The sequence below is a fragment of the Macaca thibetana genome, chromosome 4, assembly GCF_024542745.1.
Source record: "Macaca thibetana thibetana isolate TM-01 chromosome 4, ASM2454274v1, whole genome shotgun sequence".
Lineage (NCBI taxonomy): Eukaryota > Metazoa > Chordata > Mammalia > Primates > Cercopithecidae > Macaca > Macaca thibetana.
Window position 1 is genome coordinate 17,491,305 of NC_065581.1, and position 26,268 is coordinate 17,517,572.

General features: G+C 41.2%; 1 protein-coding gene across 1 annotated transcript in view; it reads left to right on the plus strand.

Annotated features, from left to right (window-relative positions):
• Positions 1–26,268, plus strand: part of CAP2 (cyclase associated actin cytoskeleton regulatory protein 2) — a 169,072-nt gene that overhangs the window by 50,427 nt on the left and 92,377 nt on the right. Inside the window, exon 4 of the mRNA XM_050788036.1 lies at positions 21,348–21,425. Coding sequence (XP_050643993.1) covers positions 21,348–21,425 — 78 coding nt within the window. The remainder of the gene's footprint in view (positions 1–21,347; positions 21,426–26,268) is intronic.

Sequence of the window (26,268 nt, forward strand, 5' to 3'; positions counted from 1 at the left end):
AGGCTGCAGTGGTCCATGATCACGGTACTGCACTCCAACCTGGGTGACAGAGGAGGTTCTGTCTTAAAAAAAAAGAAGAAAAAAATATGCTTTTAGAGGATTGTTTCCAATGTCCTGAATTAATCATGTAACTGAATACTGCAGAATATATGTTCTTTGTCTTGCCTCTTGCTTTGCCGCCTTTTTTCCCTATCCTTCCTTCTTTCTAAAACTATGCCCACATAATTGGAAATTTGTTGTTGTTTTCTATCTAGACGTTGGGATAACTCTATTCTTTGCCTGGAGGCTGCTTCAGCAATACTTTTGTCCAAAGGAATGACCTCTTTACATGCTGATTTCATTTAGCTTATCTTGTTATTTCTATTCATGCACCCATTCCCACAAAACACACACACACGCGCGCGCGCGCACCCACTCCCTCAACTCATCTATGAATTCCTCATGAAATTGTATTAGCTACATGTAAGAAAAAACAGTCTCAGTCAAATGTATGGGCACACTGGCTAAAGCATCACTCTGATTCTAGGGAATGTGTTTGCAGATTTATCATATTACTCTGCATAAAACAAGTACAAAATATGTTTTCCAACCTTCAGTATTTTTTTTTCTTTTCTGGTTGTCTTTACGTTGTGGCTTAACACTGTTAGTTTTAAAACATGCCAGATTTTACACACACACACACACACACACACCCACTTGTTATAACACATTACACACCATGTCTTTTTCATGTATCAAATATAAGATGTTTAGTGATATAAAAGAGAACTCACATGTGTTTGCAGTACAAATCCTTTCCCTTTTAGAAAACCCTTTAAAAAAATATCTTATATAGTGAGGTACTTGGAATGCTGATACTTGACTTTAAATTGCTGTAGTTAAAACAAATTAATATATGGGCAAAGTAGCATGATTTATAACTTTGGGCCCACCTGTTGAGAGTTGGGGTTTATTACAAGGTTCCAGAATTATGCTGTTTTCTTCCAGCCCTCTGTCTGTCTAGCACTGTGCCCATAATAGTTAATAAGTGTTTTCTAAATAAATAAGTGAAAACAAGTATTTAAATGGATGAATCAAATTATTAAGGAACAATGGAATCAATGGACAGATGAATTTACTGTGGCTGACAGCTTGAATCAAGCCAAACCTAGACCACAGTTAAAAAGTAAATCATCAGCTAGGTGCGGTGGCTCACGCCTGTAATCCCAGCATTTTGGGAGGCTGAGGTGGGTGGATCACGAGGTCAAGAGATCAAGACCATCCTGGCCAACATGGTGAACCCCATCTCTACTAAAACTACAAAAATTAGCTGGGCATGGTGGCTTGCGCCTGTAGTCCCAGCTTCTCAAGAGGCTGAGGCAGGAGAATTGCTTGATCCCAGAAGGCAGAGGTTGCAGTGAGCCGAGATCGTGCCACTGCACTCCAGCCTGGCGACAGAGCAAGACTCTGTCTAAAAAAAAAAAAAAAAAATCATCACGGTCAGGTTTTAAGTCATGAAATTAGCAAGTGAAATATTGAGAAACATAGATTATTATCAACACCTGTGAAAAGAAGGGGAAAAATACATAGACTGTATAGACTGTTAGATTGCCATGTCTCTATAGATTTTTGTTTGTCTCTCTACACACACACACACACACACACAGAGTCCTGAATTTATCACAGCTGTGACAGTTTATTCAGTACCTCCTTCATTCCCTTTATTCTCGTTGCTCTTTTGTAGTTGAGGAAAGTGGGCCACTGAAAGACTGGGGCTCTGAGGCAATTTAAGAAAATGAGACAAAGATTTATAAGTAACCAGAAAATTCATCAATATATTGACTTGTACTCATTGCCAATAGAAACACCTTGAGCTCCATCTGAGACAAGATATTTATGTGAACCTTACACATAAGTATTTTAAGTATTTTATTTTGTACTTATAAGTATTTTATTATTTATTTATTTTGAAACAGAGCCTTACTCTGCCACTCAGACTGGAGTGCAGTGGTGCAATCTCAGCTCACTGCAACCTCCACCTTCCTGGTTGAAGTAATTCTCTTGCCTCAGCCTCCCAAGTAGCTGGGATTACAGGCGTATGCCACCACGCCCAGCTAATTTTTGTATTTTTAGTAAAGAGGGGGTTTCACCATGTTGGCCAGGCTCATCTTGAACTGCTGACCTGAGGTGATCCACCCACCTCAGCCTCCCAAAGTGCTGGGATTGCAGGCATGAGCCACCACACCCAGCCTCTATAAATATTTTAAACTGAAGATCAGGTTAAGAAATAGAATTTTGTTTGGTTTTCCAGTTTGAATTGGGCTGTGGCGTGTTGATTCCCCCTCAATGGTTAACATTCAAAATGATAGAGATTGGGCAAGAAATGACTTTGGAGTCTGAAAGGATAAGTTGGGAAATTAAACTTTTGGTGGGGACTTTACTGTGTATTTCTAATAATCAAATCTCTGTGGTTTCAAGAGTTTTTGGCTGTATTTATACCATTGTAAACATCTGGATGGAAAGTGAAAAATTAAGTTGATTATCTCAATATACACAAATACAGGCAGTCCCAAACTTTTCAGGGAGATCCCCTCTCCCCAAAGCTCATTTGTAAGTTATTTCTTAGAAACTTGGAAGGCATTTTCCTATAGACATTTCCCATAGACCATGTGTGGTTGGGCTCCCATGGAAAGATATCTAACAGCACCACTGCATGCGCTGTGCACAGAGGCTGCAGCTCAAAAACTATTCCCTAACGGTTTGTACCATGCGATAAGTACAGAAATTATGAGTTACACTTTGGAAACTTGTATAGCAGTGCAACAGAGGAATTAAGTCTGCTGAATCTAGTAATTGAAATAACTTAGACTTCTACTATACTTTGTATTTCAGCTTTTTAAATTTCATTTTTCTAGTACTGCCTTTTTACTTATTTTACAAAGGTATCAGTCTGTGATAGATGAGACATTATGAAGAAAAACCTTCTCTACTGGTTACTGAGCAGTACTTACATAATGCAAAATACCAAAACATTTATTTCACCATGCTTTTAGTTAAATGAAACAAGAAAATGATAACACAAAATGAAAAATAGTCATTTGTTATGAATGCTGATACCTGGGGGAATGTGAGTTTAATTAGAGAAAGTCAAAGACATAATAGGGATTTCTATGTGTACTTTCAGCTGACTTTGGGTCTGATTCCTTTCTATTTTCGATACCAAACAAGATTTTTCTTTTTTCTTTATATGAGTGTATAGTTATGCTGCTTTGGTGCTTAGCAACCATTATTAGGGTTACCTTGGAATTCATAAGTGGGACAAAAAGACAGGAAAAGAGATTTTCTGAGGATTACCAAGCAGGAATTGAAAGAAGGAAGAGTAGGGAGGTGGTATATGCACTTAAGAGAGATTTGTCTTGTTAAATATAAAGTCTGGAGGCATATTCATTGAATTACTGACAGTGGTCACCCTTGGAATAAAATCCTTGGAATCAAGATATTGCCTGAAAGGCAGTTCACCGCGCAGCAAAAAACAAAGTAAAGAGAAAATGTGGGCACCAGCTGGTGCCACCAGTCCTTCACAGCTTGGCTGCAGGGCAGCCTAGAGGTCAGGGGTCCCAGCTACCTGGGAATCCATGGGGAATGAGGAACCAGTGTTTAGCAAGGACCTTCCATGGTTGAGTGATCATAGTGAGTTCTCAATGCAGATGAGTTGATATTGGGTGGACCTGGTTCATGAATGAACAAAATCTGGTTCTTAGCTTTTTTTTTTTTTTTTTAAGAGGCAGAGTCTTGCTCTGTCCCCCAGGCTGGAGTGCGGTGGCATGATCATAGTTCACTGCAGCCTCAAACTCCTGGGCTCAAGAGATCCTCCCACCTCAGGCTCCCAAGTAACTGGGACCACAGGCAGCTAATTAAAAAAAAAAAAAAAAGTTTGTAGAGACAGGGGGAATCTCACTATGCTGCCCAGGCTGGTATTGAACTCGTGGTCTCAAGCAGTCCTCCCACCATGGCCTCCCAAAATACTGGCATTAGAGACATGAGCCATCATGACTGGCCCTTAGCTAAATTTTAGTCACTAGGGATCAACTTTCTTTTCCTGCCTTATTTTCATTTTCCATATTAGTAAGAGAGGCAATTTTTTTAAAAGGGGGAAGGAAAACTAGCATCTGTAGAGGGTCTGCTAGGTATCAGGCCCTAGGCACAGCAATCAACAAACATTACTTCCTTAATCATTAGGAGAACTTTGTTTGTTTGTTTTTCTGAGACCGAGTCTTGCTCTGTCATCCAAGCTGGAGTGCAATGGCGTGATCTTGGCTCACTGCAACCTCCGCCACCTGGGTTCAAGCAATTGTCCCACCCCAGCCTCCGGAGTAGCTGGGATTACAGGCACTCGCCATCATGCCCGGCTAACTTTTGTGGGTTTTTTTGTTTTGTTTTTGTTTTTGTTTTTTTTGAGACGGAGTCTCGCTCTGTCACCCAGGCTGGAGTGCAGTGGCGCGATCTCAGCTCACTGCAAGTTCCGCCTCCTGGGTTTACGCCATTCTCCTGCCTCAGCCTCCCTAGTAGCTGGGACTACAGGCGCCCGCCACCTCGCCTGGCTAGTTTTTTTGTACCTTTTAGTAGAGACGGGGTTTCACCGTGTTAGCCAGGATGGTCTCGATCTCCTGACCTCGTGATCCGCCTGTCTCGGCCTCCCAAAGTGCTGGGATTACAGGCTTGAGCCACCGCGCCCGGCCTAACTTTTGTATTTTTGAAGAGACTGGGTTTCACCATGTTGGCCAGGCTGGTCTTGGACTCCTGACCTCAGGTGATCCACCTGCCTTGGCCTCCCAAAGTGCTGGGATTACAGGCTTGAGCCACCACGCCTGGCCAAGAGTTTTTAACATATCTTTTGAGGTAATGAAACCATGCCTCAGAAAGGTTGGGTAAGTTGGGAATGGTTATGTGTAGTAAGGGGTAGAGTTGAATTCGATCCCAGGCCTATCAGAAGCTCATGTTTGTGGTTTCTCTACTACATTACAATGCTTTACAATAATTTCAGTCCTTCATTATTAAACAGTAGTTACTGAGCTTCTGTTGTAATAAAGGTGCTTCTATATGGGCACCTACTGGCTTATTCCTCTGGAATACGTTTTCTACATGGGGACACAAGGCATATATACATACATGAAAACTTAGATCAGAATATGACTTAAATAACACAAAGTGAAAGGATAATGCCATAATGCTTAGTGTCACATTAGTGGATTCCAATATAAGGAGTACCTTGTTGTCTCTGATTTTTCTGAGTGGTCTTAGTAGCCAAGTGTCCTTTCTTTGTGAAGACCCAAGATTCATCAACCATGAAGGATTTGCTGGTTCTCTAAGTCAAAAGATTTGGCTTAAATATGTTGATAAAGTGCTTTAGATTCCTTAAGTGATAGAAAAACAAGTTAGAGAATTTGGAGAGGAGCCAATCTGCCAAGTGTTTTGTGGCTATACAATGATTGAATTTGAAAATGCAGTTTATTCAGGAGAATGGTTTTGTTCAGAATATAAACTTCTAACAATATTCATGCCCGTCAGAAAAGCAAATGGATTTAAACATGCAATGGTGTTTTCTTTCTTTTCCTATTCCCATGCCCTGAGAACTACTCGCTGTTCTAAATTCTTTCCAGTCTTTGATCTTTTAAAATATAAATTGCAATAATAAATTATTTAGAAGAGTTCAATGTTGGGCTTTTTAAGTTACAATGATTGGTCTTACATTATAGATTTTGCAGACTTTTCTGCACATACTGTTTCTGTAACCTGCTTATTTCACTTAGACTATGTCTTCTGGACCTCTTTCCATGTCAATGAGTTGAAGTCTACATTATCTTTTTTATTTTATTTTATTTGTTTTGAAACAAGTCACTCTGTTACCCAGGCTGGATTACAGGGATGCGATCTCAGCTCACTGCAACCTCCATTTCCCAGGTTCAAGCGATTCTCCTGCCTCAGCCTCCTGAGGAGCTGAAATTACAGACACCCACCACCACACCAGGCTAATTTTTCTATGTTTAGTAAAGACAGGGTTTCACCATGTTGGCCAGGCTGGTCTTGAACTCCTGACCTCAAGTGATCCGCCCACCTTGGCCTCCCAAAGTGCTGGGATTACAGGTGTGACCCACAGCACCCAGCCTACATCACCATTTTTAATGACTGTATAGTATTTCTTCATGTGTTACACCATAATTGATTTAAACAATAAAAATTGTATGTAGGTGAAGTAATGTATGTACAAGAATTTAGGGCTTGGACTAAGGTGACACAAGTGAACCTTGCAGGGTGTGACCTAAAGAGAGACCACCTCTTAAATTCCATACCATGGGCTTCTTGCTAGCTCTACCCTGGTCCTATCCCTGCAAGGATGGTCATCTAGTAGTATTTATAATCATTTAAAAAACTAGTTTCATTTGACTTGTTTTCAGTTTTGACCCTATTGTAAACCACATTGCAGTTAGAAGCCTTGTACTATTATTTTATTATTATTATTATTTTTGAGATGCATTTTCACTCTTGTTGCCCCAGGCTGAAGTGCAATGGTGCAATCTCAGCACACTGCAACCTCTGCCTCTTGGGTTCAAGCAATTCTTCTGCCTCAGCCTCCCAACTAGCTGGGATTACAGGTGCCCACCACCACGCTTGGCTGATTTTTTGTATTTTTTGTAGAGACGGGATTTCACCATGTTGGCCAGGCTGGTCTCAAACTCCTGACCTCAGGTGATCCACCCACCTCGGCCTCCCAAAGTGCTGGGATTACAAGCATGAGCCACCGTGCCCAGCCAATTATTTTATAGTTATATAATTATTTTCTCAAGGAAAATTCCTACAATTAGAAATGCCTGGCCAGTGGCAAGTGGTCCCTAATTTTATTGCCAAATTATTCTTCCACATATATGTTGTACTGATTCATATTCTCACAGTGTCTTAAATGCTTTAGGCTATTTGGTGATAATTATGAACTAGGAAAATAGGAGTTTTAGGGAAATGGTGCTTGATTTGAAAGCACATTAATATTCATGACATTGTTTAAAAATACTTTGCTGTCTGCTGAATAAGCAGGAAAATAAAAACAACCCACATAAATCATCCTTTTTGCGAAAGAAAACCATTTATCAGTTCTACCTTTTTTTAATTTTAAGATGGAGTATCGCACTCTCACCCAGGCTGGAGTGCAGTGGTGCAATCTCGGCTCACTGCAAGCTCCTCCTCCTGGGTTCACGCCATTCTCCTGCCTCAGCCTCCCGAGTAGCTGGGACTACAGGCGCCCACCACCATGCCCGGCTAATTTTTTTCATTTTTAGTAGAGACAGGGTTTCACCGTGTTAGCCAGGATGGTCTTGATCTCCTGACCTCATGACCCGCCCTCCTCGGCCTCCCAAAGTGCTGGGATTACAGGCGTGAGCCACCGTGCCTGGTTCCAGTTCTATCTTTGATCTATTTGATGTACCAAGAAATTTGTTTAAATTGCCTCTTTAGGGTTGGATATGACGTATTTTGGATGGAGTTGGTGGGGCATTGAGGTCACCTTAACTGAAACCAATAATGCAGCTGAAATATGTAATAGAAGATTCTAGGTCTGGATGTGGAAAAGACACATTGGAGCTGTTTCTTAGTGTTAGAACTGTGCACTGATGTAAATACTTTTGTGAGCTGGAAGTTGCCAAGGCAACAGTCCTATTAATGAAGAATAAACCTCATTTATTATCAGTGCCTGAATAATTATTTTTTAAATAAATGTACCTAGTGGTCTAACATTGACATTCTCAATCTACCTACTCATCTTTCCTTCCCAGATTGCAAAACTATTTAGCCTTATTCAATAAGCATGCCTCCTTTCTCCGCCAATGAGAGTAAAATCATTGAAAAAAATCAGTAAACTGTAAGGGCACTAAAAATGCTAATTTTTAACAATTACCTAATGTAAAATTATTGCCCTTTTGATTTGTGCTTTGGCTAAGGCAGAGCCTGAAATCAACTGTGATTTGGTTGGTATTTGAGCAGGCCAGAGTCTTTAAATTAACTTGTCTTTACGATTTAATGGAATATTGCCAACATATTTGTTAAGTAAGTGGAGTGTGACATTACTGCTTCCTTCCTCCCGTCAGACTGTAAATTTAGACTCCATTTTATTGAGCGCACATGGACACTTCAGAAAGGCAGCTGTGGCTGAGTTGTAGCCTTTATGAAATCTCTTGTCTTGAGGAGCCCGAGAATTGTGTTAAGGGAGATAGTGGTTCCAAATGACTGAGGACCAAGCAGTCTACTTTCTGGATTTTAGAGAAAAGGAAATCTTCTATCCAAAATAAAATAAAATAAAAATACATTCCCCTTTTCATTTTCTTTTTTGTGAAAATGCTTCTTGTGTTTTGTCAAGCGAACCAAATGGGAAAACTTACCTTTTCAACCATGGGTCATATCAACAAACCTCCTGTCCAGGTTGGATGTTTGCTGTCTGTGCCACACAGTTCACACCTCATCACTTACTATTCACATGCACTAATGATTCTGTGTTCCTGTCTAGTTTCCCCTGATTTATATCTAATGTAGCATCTCAGCACATAGTAGGTATTCAGAAAATACCAGAAAATATGTATATATAATGTATATTATATATATTTATATTATAAATATAAATATATATTATATTATAAATATAAATATATATATATATATATATATTATATTATATATATATATATTATACATATAATATATAAATATATATATATATATAGAGAGAGAGAGAGAGAGAGAGTCTTGCGCTGTCACCCAGGCTGGAGTGCAGTGGTATGATCTCTGCTCACTGCAACCTCCGCCTCCCGGGTTCAAGCGATTCTCCTGCCTCCACCTCCCAAGTAGCTGGGATTACAGGCGCCCACCACCACACCCAGCTAATTTTTGTATTTTTAGTAGAGACGGGGTTTCTCCATGTTGGCCAAGCTGGTCTCAAACTCCTGACCGCAGGTGATCCACCTGCCTCAGCCTCCCAAAGTGCTGGGATTACAGGCATGAGCCACCACGCCCTGCCTAGAAAATAATTTTTGATTGTAAAATTGTGTAATAAGTTTCTGTTTCACTCAGGTCTTTTCAACAGATTTTTTTTTCTGATAATGAAAAAAATATTTGGCATAAGAAAAATGAACAATCCATATTTAAAAAAGAGAACAAAAAACATTCAGAATCCCACTACTCGAAGGTCACCTCCACTGATACCATGGCGTGTTTATTTCATAAGAACATTTTTTCAAAGTCTAAAGAAGCTAATCATTGTACAGTCTGTTTTCTCCTTGATAAGATAGAATCACAGTGTAATCTGTGCTGGCTGTGTGTATAGGGCAAGTGACACCTGCCAAGCACTAGCAGGGTACAGGTAGTTCAGATGAGATATTAAAATGCCAACCAATGATGGGACCAGTCACAGACCAAAAAAAGCTGGCCCTTCTGTCTCACCATGGCAATTTCAGATTCAACCACAAATAGCAGGCAATCTGATTTCTCGTTTCTTAACTCTTAGCTTTAGACAGTGTTACTGACAAAACAGATTTTTACCCTCAGAATAAGTTTTAGCACAAGCAGACGTATACTTTCTTTGCTGATGGCACTTCTGGCTTGCTTCTTTGTGCCCTTTCCTAATGGCACACTAGGAAGAGAGTAATTTCCCAAACTAATCAGGCAAAATAGGAAACAGTCCATGGGAACCCAGGAAGTCATAGCAAAGAAACATTCCATACTTCTTTATTTTATTCTTGGCTATGACAGCACAAAGGGGGCAGTTTGGATGTTGGTTTAACGCCCCCCTCCATCTCTGTGACACCTCCAACCATCCCCAAATAAATATGCTAAAAATAACAACAATAAGCACAAAGAATAAAATCTTATGTAGTTAGTATAAGCATCTTTGGAGGACTTTGCTATTTTTCATAAGCAGCAGCAATCCAAGTAACAACAGAGCACTTATCAGTTTCTTAGTGACCTCCCATATCACAGTTTCACTGTCCTTTCCCCCAGATAACTGTCTCTAAGCCCATCTTACATAGGTATTTATCACACTCACCCTCACCTCACTGGTAGTCTCCCCACACATGTCAGTTCATGGGGAGATGAACTGGAATGGAAATCCCATAACATTGACTGAATAAGTCCTTTCTAGTTTTTTTTTAAAAGTGGGGGAGGGGGCCACCTATTTTAACTCACAGGACTGATAGCAAAAGTTGGGAAGATACAGGGATGTTATGGCTTCTCCATCAACTACTTATAAATCAACATTGGTTGGGTTTAACTTTTAACAATTTATACTCCGTTCAAATCCTGACCATGTTGTTCCATGCATTCTTCCATCTACTCAGCAGATCTTGAGCACCTGTTGTGTGGCAGGCAATGGGTAGAGTGGAAACTGGGATTTCAAGGCGAGGTGGGACTTTGAAGTAGAGACTTGGAAGAATGCTAGAGGGAGCAGACTAGGACAAAACCAATGATGGCATGGAACACTACTGATGACTTTGGAGAACTCTATTGAGGTCTAGATGGTGTAGACTAAGGAACTGCGTTTTTCCTGCCTTACCACTATTGATTCATTACATGATTGGTATCACTTGGAACTGTGTATCAGGGAAAAGACAAATGCCTGTGAGATCCATCTGCGTCTTGTTTTTGAAGATGGTCATATGCCCCATCTGTTGTTCTTTGAGCCCTTTAGTAAAATCAGCTCCCATACTTAATTTGCAGTCATGTTGCCTTGACCACGGTGAATGGAATCCTTATCAAATGGTAAATACATGTAAGTTGTCTGCTCTATGCAAAACCCCATGCTAGGCTCAGCAGAGGATACAGAAGAAGGGAATAGGAAATCTTGGCTCTTTAGGGATGGAGAGTGCCATTGAGGAAGCAGTGAAGACACTATTCCCACAAAGTTAACCCACAGTGGTAATTAGTATGGGATTAGAGAGAGGGCAGTAGGCTCAGGTCAGTAGACCCGACTCTAATCCTACATTTGTCCACCAATCTTGGGAAATTCACTAACCTCTCCAGGTCTTGATTTCTTTTTTGGAGAGGCAGAGACCTGTTTCTGGGTAAATAAATATATTTATTGTCTCAGGGCTCTTTCTTTTTTTATCCTTTCTTTCTTTTCTTTTCTTTTTTTTTTTTTTTTTTCCTTCCTTGCCCAGGCTGGAGTGCCATGGCATGATCACAGCTCACTGCAGCCTCAGCCTCCTGGGCTCAAGCAATCCTCCCGCCTCCGCCTCCCGAGTAGCTGAAACTACAGGCATGTGCCACCATGCCGGGCTAATTTTTTAATTTTTGTAGAGACGGGGTTTTGCCATGTTGCCCAGGCTGGTCTCAAACTCCTAGGCTGAAGCAATCCACCCACCTCAGCCTCCCAAACTACTGGGATTACAGGCATGAGCCACTGCGTCCGGCTCAGGGCTCCTTCAAGCAGATCCCTGGGATACGTGGAGACCACCCCGACTGGAGCAGAGGGTACTTGGAGAGGAGTCGTGGCCATGACGCTAGAAAATGAGGGTCCAATTGTGCAGGACTTTGGAGGCCAGGCAAAATGCTAGACTCATCCAAGCCCTTTCTACTAAAGGAGAGCTCTTGAAGTGATTATAAAAACGTAAGTGTCCAGGCGCTGGCTGAGTAGGGATGTGATGAGGCATTCTGCCCTCGCCTGCAGCCTCTGCTCCCAAACACCATTAGCACAGTTTTGCCCTGGAGTCTTGTTTTCTTTCGTTTCACTCTTCTTTTGTCATCTCCCATTACCATGGCTGCCCTGTGCTCGGCAGAGAGGCAAAGTGCTCACGTGGCTGCTTTATAAATACTTTTGGGTGGTAATAGTTCCCATGACTGGCTTAACACTGCCCACTTGTCTTCTTCCATTAGGTAAGTGGTAGTAGCTCTGAAGTCAGTCTTGCTTGATATGTTTCAAAAGAACATTGGCTTGACGCAGTTATATCCAGCTCTCGTGATCTGCATTGTTTTCATTTTCTTTTGCCAAACTTTTCCATTTTCTATGCTTCAAGTCTCTCCCTGGGCAATAGAAGAGAACTTGGGAAGAATCAGGATTTAGGAATTCTTGCTTCAGCTTTGCCACTTGGGCAGAGAGCTTTATTTTTTTCTAGATGTTCATCCCTTCACTTAAAAAAATGCAAGGATTGGCCGGGCGCGGTGGCTCAAGCCTGTAATCCCAGCACTTTGGGAGGCCGAGACGGGCGGATCATGAGGTCAGGAGATCGAGACCATCTTGGCTAACACAGTGAAACCCCGTCTCTACTAAAAAATACAAAAAACTAGCCGGGCGAGGTGGCGGGCGCCTGTAGTCCCAGCTACTCGGGAGGCTGAGACAGGAGAATGGCGTGAACCCGGGAGGCGGAGCTTGCAGTGAGCCGAGATCCGGCCACTGCACTCCAGCCTGGGCGACAGCGCGAGACTCCGTCTCAAAAAAAAAAAACAAAAAAAAAAAAACAAGGATTGAATGAAATGAGCCCCTTCGGACGGTATGAGTGCATGGTTTTGTTACAGCAGGTTGTGAGTCAGACATGAGCAGGGCAGGAGGGCCCCCGCTCCAGGAACGTCAGGCCACCATCAGGTGATGGTCCAGAGGTTGTTAACTGTCTCGCTAAAATAATAATTAGTCGCAGCTGGCACCAGGGAAAGGCAGTCTCCCAATAAATAGGAAAAACCTGAAACTGGTGATAAGTTCCCGATAAGATCTAAGGAGTTGGGTGAGCAGACTCAAGCACGAGCACTAAGAGGCAAAATGGTGGAGTTTAACTGGTATATGACCTTCCTCTAGGAATGCTCAACTGCTAAGAGAAAAAAAATGCCTCAAGTGAGCATGCGCACAACTTAAATAACACACCGCATGTGGTCCCTCCCAAGGGCTGGCAGGTGTGCATACGGACAGCCCACCCCAAAGGAAGAATCAGAGAAGAGACACAGACCCAGGAAGAATGCCAGCATGTAGAACCCCAAATCAAAGGGCAAATCACACACTTGAAACTCTCAAGTCACCCGCTGGGTCCTCTTTCAAGTGTACTTTACTTCCTTTCATTCCTGCTCTAAACTTTTTTCTTTCTTTTTTTTTTTTTTGAGATGGAGTCTTGCTCTGTCGTCCAGGCTGGAGTGCAGTGGCGTTATCTCGGCTCAAGTCAAGCTCCGCCTCCTGGGTTCATTTCATTCTCCTGCCTCAGCTTCCCAAGCAGCTGGGACTACAGGCTCCTGCCACCACTCCCGGCTAATTTTTTGTATTTTTAGTAGAGACGGGGTTTCACTGTGTTAGCCAGGATGGTCTCGATCTCCTGACCTCGTGAACTGCCCGCCTCGACCTCCCAAAGTGCTGGGATTACAGGCGTGAGCCACCACTCCCAGCCTAAACTTTTTAATAAACTTTCCCTCCTGCTCTCAAACTTGCCTCAGTACCTCTCTCTGCCTGTGCCCCTCAGTCCCTCTCTCTGCCTGTGCCCCTCAGTCCCTCTCTCTGCCTGTGCCCCTCAGTCCCTCTCTCTGCCTGTGCCCCTCAGTCCCTCTCTCTGCCTGTGCCCCTCAGTCCCTCTCTCTGCCTGTGCCCCTCAGTCGAATTCTTTCTTATGAGGAAGCAAGAACTGCGCGGTTGCTGCAGACTTGTACAGATTCACTGCTGCTAATGGTTTTGTAGTGGATGCCCTCTGAGCTGTTTTGTTAATTCAGCTGCTAATGAAAATGGAATAGAAATGAGAGACAAAATATATGAGGGATCATTTAGGCCAGTGGTTTTGAAAGTGCAGTGTCCAGACTTGAAGCATCAGCCTCACCTGAGAACTTGTTAGAAATGCAAATTCTTGGGCCAACCCAAATCTACTGAATCAGAAACTCCAGAGATGCGACTCAACAGTCTGTTTTAAGAAAGCCTCCAGTTGATTTTGATGGACACTCAGAACCACTGGTTCAAGTCTTCTGCAAGGTGCATAATATGTCAACTCATATCTTTCTTAATCTGTGTTTACAGGGTTGGTGCTTATGTTCACATTTACAAAATCAAGCATCTTCAGTCTTGTTTTAAGCAAAATCACGAAATGGGTGAAATTTGTCTTTGGCATTCTGTTACCTCTTTTGGGGGCTCATTTCTTGTCTCAGTTTCATCTGTCAGGTTCTTCTTTAACTCTTCATTGGCAGAAAATCTAGCGACTTTTCCTTTAGAGTACAGTACAGGCCCCTAAACAACAAATCTGAAAACACAGTGTCTCTATGAAAAACAGGGCATCAGTAGACTAACTGGGGAGGTATGTGAGGATGGCATTGGCAATAGGGCCTGCAAATTGCACTGAGTATACAGATGCCTATTCCCCCATCTTTAGAGGAAGAGGGGCCCCATCCCTTGGCTGTCTAGTTCTCAAGAAGAGGGCTGATGCAGTTTCAGAAGGATCTGGAAATGCCTTTAGCACAAGCACCCAGGCTGGATGCTTTTTCCATCTTCCAAGTATTGCCTGTGGCTTTTCCCCCTGTTGTGCCTGTTCATTTTGCCATCCACATGGGACTTTGCAGCCTGTAGTGCTTCCAGTGAAACAATGCAAAGCTTTGATGAGTATCCAGAAATTAACTGGGCTTCCCTAGGGAGCCAGCTGTCTTTCCTGAGGGGATTAGATAGAAGTAAGTCATATTTCGCTAGTGTCTACTGACTGCCAAGGCTAGTTTTAAACTGATTTCTGAAATTCATTCCCCTATTCTTCGTCCTAAGACCACACAGCAATAGATGTTCCACCAGGCTGTCTGAGAACCCGGTTACTGGTGTGATAAGTGGTAAAGTTCAAACAGAATGCACAGATTTGACCTTGCCAAAATTATCCCTTTCCTCTCTGCACACACATGCTCACAGGCAGATAGATGCACATGTTCACCCACAAAGGTTGCCCAGGCTTTCTGAGCCCTGCACACATGTGATGGACAAACTCAGCAAAACCCCTCGATTATTTGTCATTACTGAAAACCCCTACGTTTGGCTTTTTCTTTCACAGTGTTTTGAACTGCCTGAGTGAGCCAAATTCTCCCTTTCAAGTTACCAGACTCAGCAGGTTCAGTAAAATTGCTCCTAAATAGGATGCTGTCTGGTTGAAGGGACTCATGGAACTTTCCAGAAGGAAGAAGCAAGTGGATCGGAAGTTGGAATGAAAGTCCTTTGACATGTGGACTGATGAGGCTAAAAATGAGTGTGGATTAGGGTCTGCTAATTATACCCAGAGTTCCAGGAAGCTGAAAGAGGTGCACAGTCAAATTCTCAGAAAGGTTTTGTCTACATAAGCAAAATGGAAGGGAGAGTTGAAGCAGATATCTCAATATCGGGCCATTCTCCACCCCAACCTCAACTTCTATTGTTCCCATGGAAACACCATTTGGAGGAAGAGACTAATTAATGAAATTGGCCATCTTTGCTTATCAGACCTGCCAGAAAATTGCTCTATTAGCAACAGGCTAAATGTTATTACTAGGGAAAGTAAAAAGGCTAATGATCATGCTCATCTTGGGATAACTACAAAAATATTGTTAATGCCACCTCTGAGCTACAATTTTAACTGCAGAAGTCAGACCATCCAAATTACTGTTTCCACAGCAACTACAATTCAGTCGGCTCTGCAAAGCTTGTCATAGATGAGGACGTTACCTCTATATTATCGTTGCTGGGGAAAAGTGCACTTATTTTATTTATAGCCAAGCTGTGCAAAGTTGTATTTTGTAGTCTTTTATTTGGAAACGTGGTCATTAGAGACCGACAAAAGTCCTTCTGAATCACTGAAATATATGTTTTGATACATGGAAAAATACTGCATAGCTCAGAGCTTCCCATTCACAATGTCATAATGGCCTCCAGGACAGTGAAATTTGAAAGCCCTCTATTCTTCCCTAATGAATATCCAAAATTTGAGATCTTGAGCAATATAGTCCCAGCAATCAGGCTACCAGGACAAAGAGAAAGAAGATGGTGTACTCCAAAATGGCTTTGAGAAAAACATATACTAATTTAAACATTCAGGAGACTTATACCTATTGTGTTAATGATGATTGAATTTGTGATTTTAATGTAAATAGTCTACAAATCTTGGTTTGATTTCAAGCATTTTCTTCTCAGTGGGAAAAAATATCCTTGGATGAGAAGTGACAAGAATGTTAGAAGCAAGAATAAGGTGTTCGTTCATTTCAGTTATATTTTGGAACATTTGTCAGATGCCAAAACGTTAATATGAAGTGGTTTGACAAAAACTAGTCATTTTCCGTTAGTTAACACATTTACCCTTCCAGCCCAGAAAGTTATCTGATATTGACACGGGGATGAAATTAACCTAATCCTCCGGTTGTTATTTTGTTGTTTTGGTATCTGTTTTTGAAAATGTATTAAGCAAGTTCTTGCCTATCTATTAGAGAAGTCAGTCATATCCAAGATTGCAGAGAGATGGAAACTGCCCATAAACAGATGTGGAGCTAAAAAGGAAGAGATTAAAAATGAAATTATGTATAGAAGAATATAAACTCATGACCAAATAAAACCGAATCACAGAATTTTTCTCTCCCCAAAAAGGAGCAAAAAAAAAAAAAAAAAAAAAAAAAAAAGAGTTAAAGAAAAACACCTCACTAATAGTAAGCAGACAAAAAACCCATAACCTAAAGCAATACATTTTAGTAACTGGTGACTGAGTGGCTTTTGATTTCTAACCCTGCCTCCAACCCCCCTTAAAGACATTCCTTAGGGGTAATGATATCAGGAAAGGAGAATACGAAGCAAGAAAAAAAACACTGTGGACTGCTTCTGTTTATAGATGTAAAGCCCTCATGTCTAGGTTCTGAATTGGAGAACTGATCTAAAGTCGCAAGGGACCACTCCATCCGAATGTTGTGTGTTCCAAGTACGTGGAGTGAATCCTGGTTTGGGGTATTTAGCAAATTCCCAGAAGAATGAGCAGCACTTGAAGACACAAATAAAGATGACATCACCTCAGCCAGATTCTTCCTCTTCCTGTTCTAGCAGGCGTTGAAGAATAGAGAGCAGAAAGCATTTAGCCCCCAGATTCTTGCTTGAAAGGGCAAAGAAGCTGATCTCCAATATGATGGCAAGGAATCACCCACATTTTATTAGAAAAATTAAAATATCTGAAAAAATTAAAATACGTGCAAAATGGAAAGATCCAGTGTGGCAGCTACAAGTACTGTGTCAGAAGGGAGGCTGGCATGCAAAGTAGAAAGATGTGGGCTTGAAGAAGACGGGACTTAAGGAACAGAAACAGGTTCCTCACAATGACTTAATAAGAAGATAACTTGTACTCTTAGAATTTAACAAAGTATAAAAAGTATTTTTAAAATAGCCTAAAGACAAGGTGATAAAACAAGAATGAAATGAAAAGGGAGATTTAAAGTCTGACAAATCAAGAATTAAACACAGTAATGCAAAAATGATATATAAATTAGAAATGGTAACATATATGAGACCTGTTGAAAATTTGTTTACTAACAATATGAAAAGTATTCTTATAATCACAGAGAATACAGATAACAGACAAGGAGATTAAAGACAGACTCTAAAAGATATTAAGACATTCAAATATTCTACACTATGAGGATAATTGGGTCCCTGAATAGAGACTCTAACAAAAGGAACAAAGAGACACTGAAAGATATAATAAAATTTCCCAGAAATGAAGAAAGGACCAAGTCTATTCCAGGAAATATACTATGGAATGCTCAAAACACAAACATATCTTAGTTAAGCTATTAAACCTCAAGGATAAAGAAGTAATTCTTGAGATACCAAATCAGAATAAGTCAATTTCCTACAAGGGAGAAAAAAAATCAAGCTAGTCTCAGACATCACTATTGCCACAGCTGGGGCCACGCTCTCTGAAAATAGAGAGAGAAAATCACTCAAGGTTATTATATCCCATCAAGATGTTGTTAAAATATAAAGACAACAGGGAGACATGCTTCAACCTGAAAGAACTAAAACAACTTTGAGACCTTGTTGAAGAAAATACGCAATAACGAATGTCCAGCCAATTAAAAAAAAATAAAAATAACTCAGAAACGGAGAAGTTAAGGTGAGAATCATTAGGTTTGCTTAAATGCAGAACTAATACTTAATAACTATGTACACTAATATTACAGATCAAATATGAATGCTATCAGTTTGGAGAAAATAAAAATAATAACTAAAAACTATGGAAGATAGGGATCAGAGATGGAAAAAGTGTAAGTACTTATGTTCTCATCTTTCCCAGCAAGAAGTCAATCAATACTATCTAGAATTATAACATGTCTTTTAGAATGCAACACATAATTACCCCAATCTCAACATTTTATAATCTTTTTTTTTAACCTTAGAATGATCATTTAGGACATAAAAACTATTATGGTACAGAAACTTTTCTTTGAAGTTTAACAGTTCTTTTTCATTTTCATCTCTACTATTCAATCATAATTAAAATGTATGCTTTTTTTGTTCAATGACTAGTGGTTAAAATTTTTAATTTTAAAAGTAAAATATTTTTTAAAAAGAAAAAAGTGTAGCACTAGGTATGACCCCATTTTTTAAGTCTCTCTGCATATATTCTTAAAAGGTGGTTACAATGATGTTCATTTAATGATTATTTCTAGGTTGTGAGGCATTTTTTTAAAACTTTAATCTTTGCTGGGTGTGGTGGCTCATGCCTGTAATCCCAGCACTTTGGGAGACCAAGAGAGGAGGATCGCTTGAGCCCAGGAGTTTGAGACCAGCCTGGACAACATAGCAAGAACTCATCTCTACTAAAAAATGTAAAAATTAGTCGAGTGTGGTAGTGTGCACCTGTGGCCCCAACTACTCAGGAGGCTGAGGCAGGAGGATTGCTTGAGCCCAAGAGTTGAAGGCTGCAGTGAACTAAGATTACACCACTGCACTGCAGCCTGTGTGACAGAGTGAGATCCTGTCTCTAAAACAGACAAAAAAAGAAAACAAACAAACAACAACAACAAAAACCCTGTAATCTTTGAAACATTTTTTTTTTTTTTGAGACGTAGTCTCCCTCTGTCACCCAGTCTGAAGTGCAATGGCACAGTCTCAGCTCACTGCAGCCTCCGCCACCCAAGTTCACATGATTCTTCTGCCTCAGCCTCCCAGATAGCTGGGACTACAGGCGTGCACCACTATGCATGGGTAATTTTTGTATTTTTAGTAGAGACGGGGATTTCAACATGTTGACCAATCTGGTCTCGAACTCCTGACCTCAGGTGACCCACCCACCTCAGCCTCCCAAAGTGCCGAGATTACAGGCATAAGCCACCATGCCTTGTCTAATCTTTGAAACTTTCCGTATTAAAAAAAAAAAAAAAAAAAAAAATTATTCCAAGTCAGTATCCTTTATCTTAAAAGAATAACTGCATGAATTTTCTTAAAAACTAGAAAAAAATGCCAAAATGGTTAATTTTTTTTTTTTTTAATTTATTTATTATTATTATACTTTAAGTTGTAGGGTACATGTGCACAACGTGCAGGTTTGTTACATATGTATACTTGTGCCATGTTGCTGTGCTGCACCCATCAACTCGTCATTTACATCAGGTATAACTCCCAATGCAATCCCTCCCCCCTCCCCCCTCCCCATGATAGGCCCCGGTGTGTGATGTTCCCCTTCCTGAGTCCGAGTGATCTCATTGTTCAGTTCCCACCTATGAGTGAGAACATGCGGTGTTTGGTTTTCTGTTCTTGTGATAGTTTGCTGAGAATGATGGATTCCAGCTGCATCCAAGTCCCTACAAAGGACTCAAACTCATCCTTTTTTATGGCTGCATAGTATTCCATGGTGTATATGTGCCACATTTTCTTAATCCAATCTGTCACTGATGGACATTTGGGTTGATTCCAAGTCTTTGCTATTGTGAAAAAACATACGTGTGCATGTGTCTTTATAGCAGCATAATTTATAATCCTTTGGGTATATACCCAGTAATGGGATAGCTGGGTCATATGGTACATCTAGTTCTAGATCCTTGAGGAATCGCCATACTGTTTTCCATAATGGTTGAACTAGTTTACAATCCCACCAACAGTGTAAAAGTGTTCCTATTTCTCCACATCCTCTCCAGCACCTGTTGTTTCCTGACTTTTTAATGATTGCCATTCTAACTGGTGTGAGATGGTATCTCATTGTGGTTTTGATTTGCATTTCTCTGATGGCCAGTGATGATGAGCATTTTTTCATGTGTCTGTTGGCTGTATGAATGTCTTCTTTTGAGAAATGTCTGTTCATGTCCTTTGCCCACTTTTTGATGGGGTTGTTTGTTTTTTTCTTGTAAATTTGTTTGAGTTCAAAATGGTTAATTATGGGTGATCTGGATATTTTTTCTTGGTACACTTCTGTAATTTAATTTTAAAAATTAACATAACAAAGAAAAAAGAACCCAAAAAAAACAAAATTAACAAATTAGTTGAATGAATCAAGGGTGAAGGTAAGAGAATATGTGTTTGAGGGCATTCCTGCTTGCACGTCTCCTTATGGGGTGTTGAGTCCAGGTGGGGCCCCCTCTACCAGGGCCCAGATGGCACTAAAATCTCTCCTGGGCTCATCTTAATGATTAGAAGCCACTGGCTTTCATTGAGCATATCTAAATGGGGATGGTTTAAAGGACAATTCTCTTTCCTCCCGAAGGTGTAGAATAGAATTTGGGCATATGTGAAAGAGGATAAGAGAGAGACAGCCTTTGAAAACAAGTGCACTTTGGGGCTCCAACATTTTTTAACAACTTTATTGAAGTATAATTCACATGTCATAATATTCACCTTCTTAAAGTGTATGATTCAGTATATTCACCAAGTTTTGAAACCATCATCACTGTCTATTTCCCGAACATTTTCACCACCCCCAAAGGAAACCCCATACCCATTAGCAGTTCACTCCCCATTCCTCCCTCCCAGCAGCCCCAGCACCCACTCATCTGTAGTGGTTTCTGTCTCTATTGATTTGCTTCTCCTGGACATTTTATATAAATGAGATCATACAAATGTACTCTTTTGCAACTGGCTTCATTCACTCAGCATAATGTTTTCAAGGGTCACCTGTGTCGTAGCAGGTGTCAGTACCTCGTCTGTTTTTCATGCTGAATAATATTCTCTTGTATGGATCAATCGCATATTGTTTATTGGTTCACGAGTTGATGGATATTCGGGTTGTTCCCATGTTTTGGTTATTATATGATGCTGTTATGAACATTCATTTACAAGTTTTTGTGTGAAGATATATTTTCATTTTTCTTGGGTATATACCTACGGGTGGAATTGCCTGATTATATGGTAACAATTTTTAGGAATCAAACATGGAAACTGCCATCTTCCTCTTTGTTCCCAGGCAGAAATGGTGCACAGCGCTTTCCAGGCCCAGCGGTCTTTCCTTCTGATGGCCTCTCAGTACCAGCAACCCCACGAGGTAAGACAGTGTCCTGAGAGGGAAGGTGTCCCAAGGTATGGGCAGTGTAAGATGGAAAACAAGGAGGCAACAGAAGCATTTATTATAGTTGACCTCCTCAAAATGAGACTTAGAGCACATGTAGGTTCTGTCTGTAATCTGGATCCTGGTCTAGAACAATTCTTCTGTCTCATAATCTCATTAATAGCAGACAAGTTTTTTGTTTTTTTTTTAAGTATGCCATTTGCGAAAAAAAGAAGAAAGAAAGCAATGTGTTCTCTTACTACTAATATGTCATTATGGTCAAATTCTTACTGTAACAAATGAACATTACCAGTTTAAAAGGTGAGTTGACTTGTATCATCTTTATACTAGTCTCACAACCTTTTATAATCACGGAAGTGTTTATAACTAATTTTTAGCCCAGATTTTGAGCTGCTTTGTTGTCAAAAACTGTTCACATCTATGATCATCTCTAACCTCCATGTATGGATTTTATTAGCTCCTATTTCCTAAGTAGCATAGATGGGCTAAACTGGTGGTTAAGTGTTTTGTGTTTATGGGTCGTCTACGGAGCTTCGTTGCAGTTTCTGGTTCATCAGGCCTGGATTGTGTCCCAAGATTCTGCTTTTTAATAAGCTCCTGGGTGAGGCCTATGCTGCTGATCCTCATTCTCAAAACACCAAAATTGGCAAGAATTTTCATGAATCTTTAAGAACTTAGGCATAGTCCACTTCGCCTTTCTCTTCCATCATAAATATGAATGAACTTTTCTTAGGTTAAAGATATTTAGAGGTGTTAGAGGATCTGATGCTAACTGCAATGATATTACCAATGTAGTAATTTTAACAATTTTTAATCTATTGTAAAATTACCAAGTAAGGCCCATGGTAAATTTTAATACAGAAGGAATAAAATTGTGGGAACAGATGTTAAGAGCAAAGTAATGGTTGGCGGAGGTCCGTCTCATTCCCTAGGCCCTGTAAATTTCCCACTCTCTTTTTTTTTTTTTTTTTTGGAGACTGAGTCTTGCTCTGTCGCCCAGGCTGGAGTGCAGTGGCCGGATCTCAGCTCACTGCAAGCTCCGCCTCCTGGGTTTACACCATTCTCCTGCCTCAGCCTCCCGAGTAGCTGGGACTACAGGCACCCGCCACCTCGCCTGGCTAGTTTTTTGTATTTTTTAGTAGAGACGGGGTTTCACCGTGTTAGCCAGGATGGTCTCGATCTTCTGACCTTGTGATCCGCCCGTCTTGGCCTCCCAAAATGCTGGGATTACAGGCTTGAGCCACCGCGCCCGGCCAAATTTCCCACTCTCTAAACCAAAGCGTAGTCACCACCTGCCCAAACTACTGACATTGTATCATGCAAATAACTGCATTCCCTCTACCAAGGGTTCATAATGACAACTTTTGACTATGCTAATTGTGTCACAAATGAAATTATTCATTAAAAAGTAGTCCTACTACTGGCATACTTTGCTATATTAGAAAAAAATAAAAATTGTTCTTTTGGCTAAATATTCTGCATTTGAAATTTAGTAACATTTATATAAGTAAAAAATAAATTGAGTATACGTTATGATACAATAGCTTAAATGTAATAGCTCACTTTGAATTATAAAACAAACTCCTGAAATTGAAAAATTTGAGCTAAGAATCCTGGGAATCCAGAACTTTCACCTTCAGGGGATGACACTCAGCTCCATAAAGGGGCGAGACCTGAGACCCGAGACCCTCCCTGGAATGGTCGTTTCCAGCCATGTTTGTGCAGTAGAATCACCTGCAAAATTTTTTTAAAAAATACCAGTACCCAGGTCCCAACCCAAGAGTCTCTGACTTCATTGGTCTGAGGAGTGGCCTGGGCTTTGAGATTTCTATGGGCTTCATGGGTTATTCGGACTTCCAACCAGAGCTGTCAGCCCCCACCTGAGATGGATATGTCACCTCCCTCCACATGAAAGGAGTGAGCTCACAGCCTAGGTAGGAGGCTCTGTAGGGGTGAAAATATTCCGTGTTCCATCATGGATGCATTGTCCTCCGTGGTCTTCTCAATCTCTGCTTTGCAGAAGAGCAAAGTGAAACTGGGAAATCACAAAGTGATGTGTTGTAGATTCGGCCTTAGCCTGCCTTTTCTGTGAAGTGGGAGGAGAGTTGGTCCAATTGAGATTCTCAGGTAGAAGAAGAACTGTGACTTTCCTCACTGGGTTACCACTCCATCCCTTCCCTAAGCCTCAGAACAAGAGGCCTCTCCAATGGCTTTGCAGGCCTTAGACAAAAAAGCCACTCACTAGACATGGATGAAAATGTGAGTGAATGAACAATGAATGAAGGCATTGGGTCTGTGGCATTCCAGCATGAGCCAGGGTCAGGGACACTGTGTGGCTTAGCATGTGGCTGTGCAGATTCTTGGTCATATCTACAGTTTCCCTTTCTTACTTACTCTACTGCATCCTCTCTCTTTTTTTATCTTTTCTTTTTTTAAAGATGGATTCTTGCTCTTGCTCTGTCACCCAGGCTGGAGTGCAGTGGTGCAATCCTAGCTCATTGCAGCCTCGAACTCATGGGCTCAAATGATCCTCCCACCTCAGCCTCCTGAGTTGTTATTACAGGCGTGAACCACTGTGCCTGGCTCTATTGAATTCTTGATAAAGGGGAGGGAAACTGGTTCCCAGGAAGGCACGCACTGGAAATGCCTGGCAGCACTTACCACAGTGCTCCATGTGCAGTAAGGCCTGGACCAGGACCAGCAAAATGCCGAGCAGGCTTATGATGCCTACCTCCCTTCCTGGCCCTTCCCTCTACTTCCCTTTCCTCTTTATTCAGAACACCATCCTACGACTTCCACCTGAGAGAAAAGCAGACCTGAGAGATTCCCACATGTTGTTCGGAACCCCTGTCCACTCCAGTGGGGGTGGTACAGGCTCATGAGGCTGAAGAGAAGTCCCACAACCAGCAAACGAGACCTCGGGTTTTACTGGGGACTTGCATACAGGGGAGAGAGTCCAGTAGCAGAGGGCTGGACAGGAGAACTACAACCACTTGCGAAAGGCATGTAATTTACGTAGCATTTTCATGTAACATCCTCCATCTAACAACCTCCACCTGATAACCTTCATTTAACCTAAAACAAAAGGCCTCCATCCCCCCACATGGCCGGTGTTCCACGGCATTCCCCAGGAAGCACCAGGGACTCAAATGTTCCTCGTAGAAGAGCAATGGATCTCCAGGTTGGCCACTCCCAGATTCTTTAGTTGCAAACTCTGAACACACATTCAGGTGGATCTGCCATACAAGATCACTCTCAGGGTGTGCTCAAGTCATTGCTATCAACTGCGTCTGTCACACAATCGCCACAGTGGTGAAAACAGTCTATGGCCAGACCTTGATCCACCCAGTATGCATTCTAGAAGATGCATCTTAAAGATGAGTATCATAATGCAGATCATATTTTCTCATAGGAACAATTATTGTAACCATTTGTGTCTTACTGTCCTCCTCCTTTCAGGAGGAAGAGAATTAACTGCTGTAATTTCAGCTCTCATTGACACACAGCTGCGATTCTCCACCCTTAGCGTGCATGACAGTTCCCTGCAGGGTTGTCAAAACTCAGATTGCTGGGCCCCACTTACAGAGCTTCTAATTCAGTAGGTCTTGGTTGAGTCCCAAGACTCTGCTGTTCTAAAAAGTCCCCAGATGATGTGATACTCCTGGTCCAGAGACCGCACTTTGGATCCTGTGCTGTATGGATGGCTCTCACTGTTAAAATTTGAGCTCAGATTTATTTCAGGTGCTTCCGAATTTCATTTCCAACTGTCTCTAGACCACTGCTTCTCAAACTTCAGTATTGATTTGAATCATCTGGAGATCTTGTTAAAGTGCAGAGTCTGATTCAGTTGGTCTCAAGTGGGGCGCAAGAGTCTGTAGTTCTAACAGGCTCCCCAGCGATGCTGGTGCTGCTGATTTCTCACTACACATTGAGCAGCAAGACTTCAGTCATTACCATCCAAAATCCCAGCAAGCACAGAATCCCTTGGTGGTCAAATCTCAAATTCATATTCTCTTCATATTCTCTTCTCCTACCATTTCTATAGCAAAGTACACCGTGTTATGCTGTAGTAACAAACATCTCTAAAATCTTAGTGATGGATAACCACAGAGGTTTATTTCTTGTGCAGACTATATAGCTATCTGTTGCAAGTCAGTTCAATATCTAGTGGATGAGTTACTAAATAATGACTCATATAATTATTTACTTAGCGTTGTAACAGGGCTCTGAGAGAAAAGATTATAGAATGAATCTTCAATAGGAGTTTTGGGCATTGGGGAGGGAAGATCTTTTAGGGCTGGAGGACCTTCCAGGGAGTCCCTTGGATCCTGCTAATGAATGCAAGTGACCACTCTTGCTGCCACAGCATAAGGCAAAATTAAACCAACATTAGTGTTCGGTTGTGGCTCATGTCAGCCTTGTGAGACCCTGAGCAGAGAACCTAGCTCTGCCTTGGCCCAGAATTCTGACCTACAGAAACTGTGAGATGATAAATGGATATTGTTTTAAGCCACTAAGTTGTGGTAATTTGTAATACAGCAATAGAAAACTAATAGGGATTCTCTCAATTCCCTTGTTGCTGAACTCTAAGGTAATGAATTTTCTTAAACTTTTTGTGGGTACATAGTAGGCATATGTATTTATGGGGTTCATGAAATGATTTGATACAGACATGCTGTACATAATAACCACATCATGGGGAATGGGGTATCCATCCCCTCAAACATTTATCCTTTGTGTTGCAAACAACACGATTATACTCTTAACTTTTCTTTTCTTTTTTTTTTTTTTTTTTTTTTTGAGACGGAATATTGCTCTG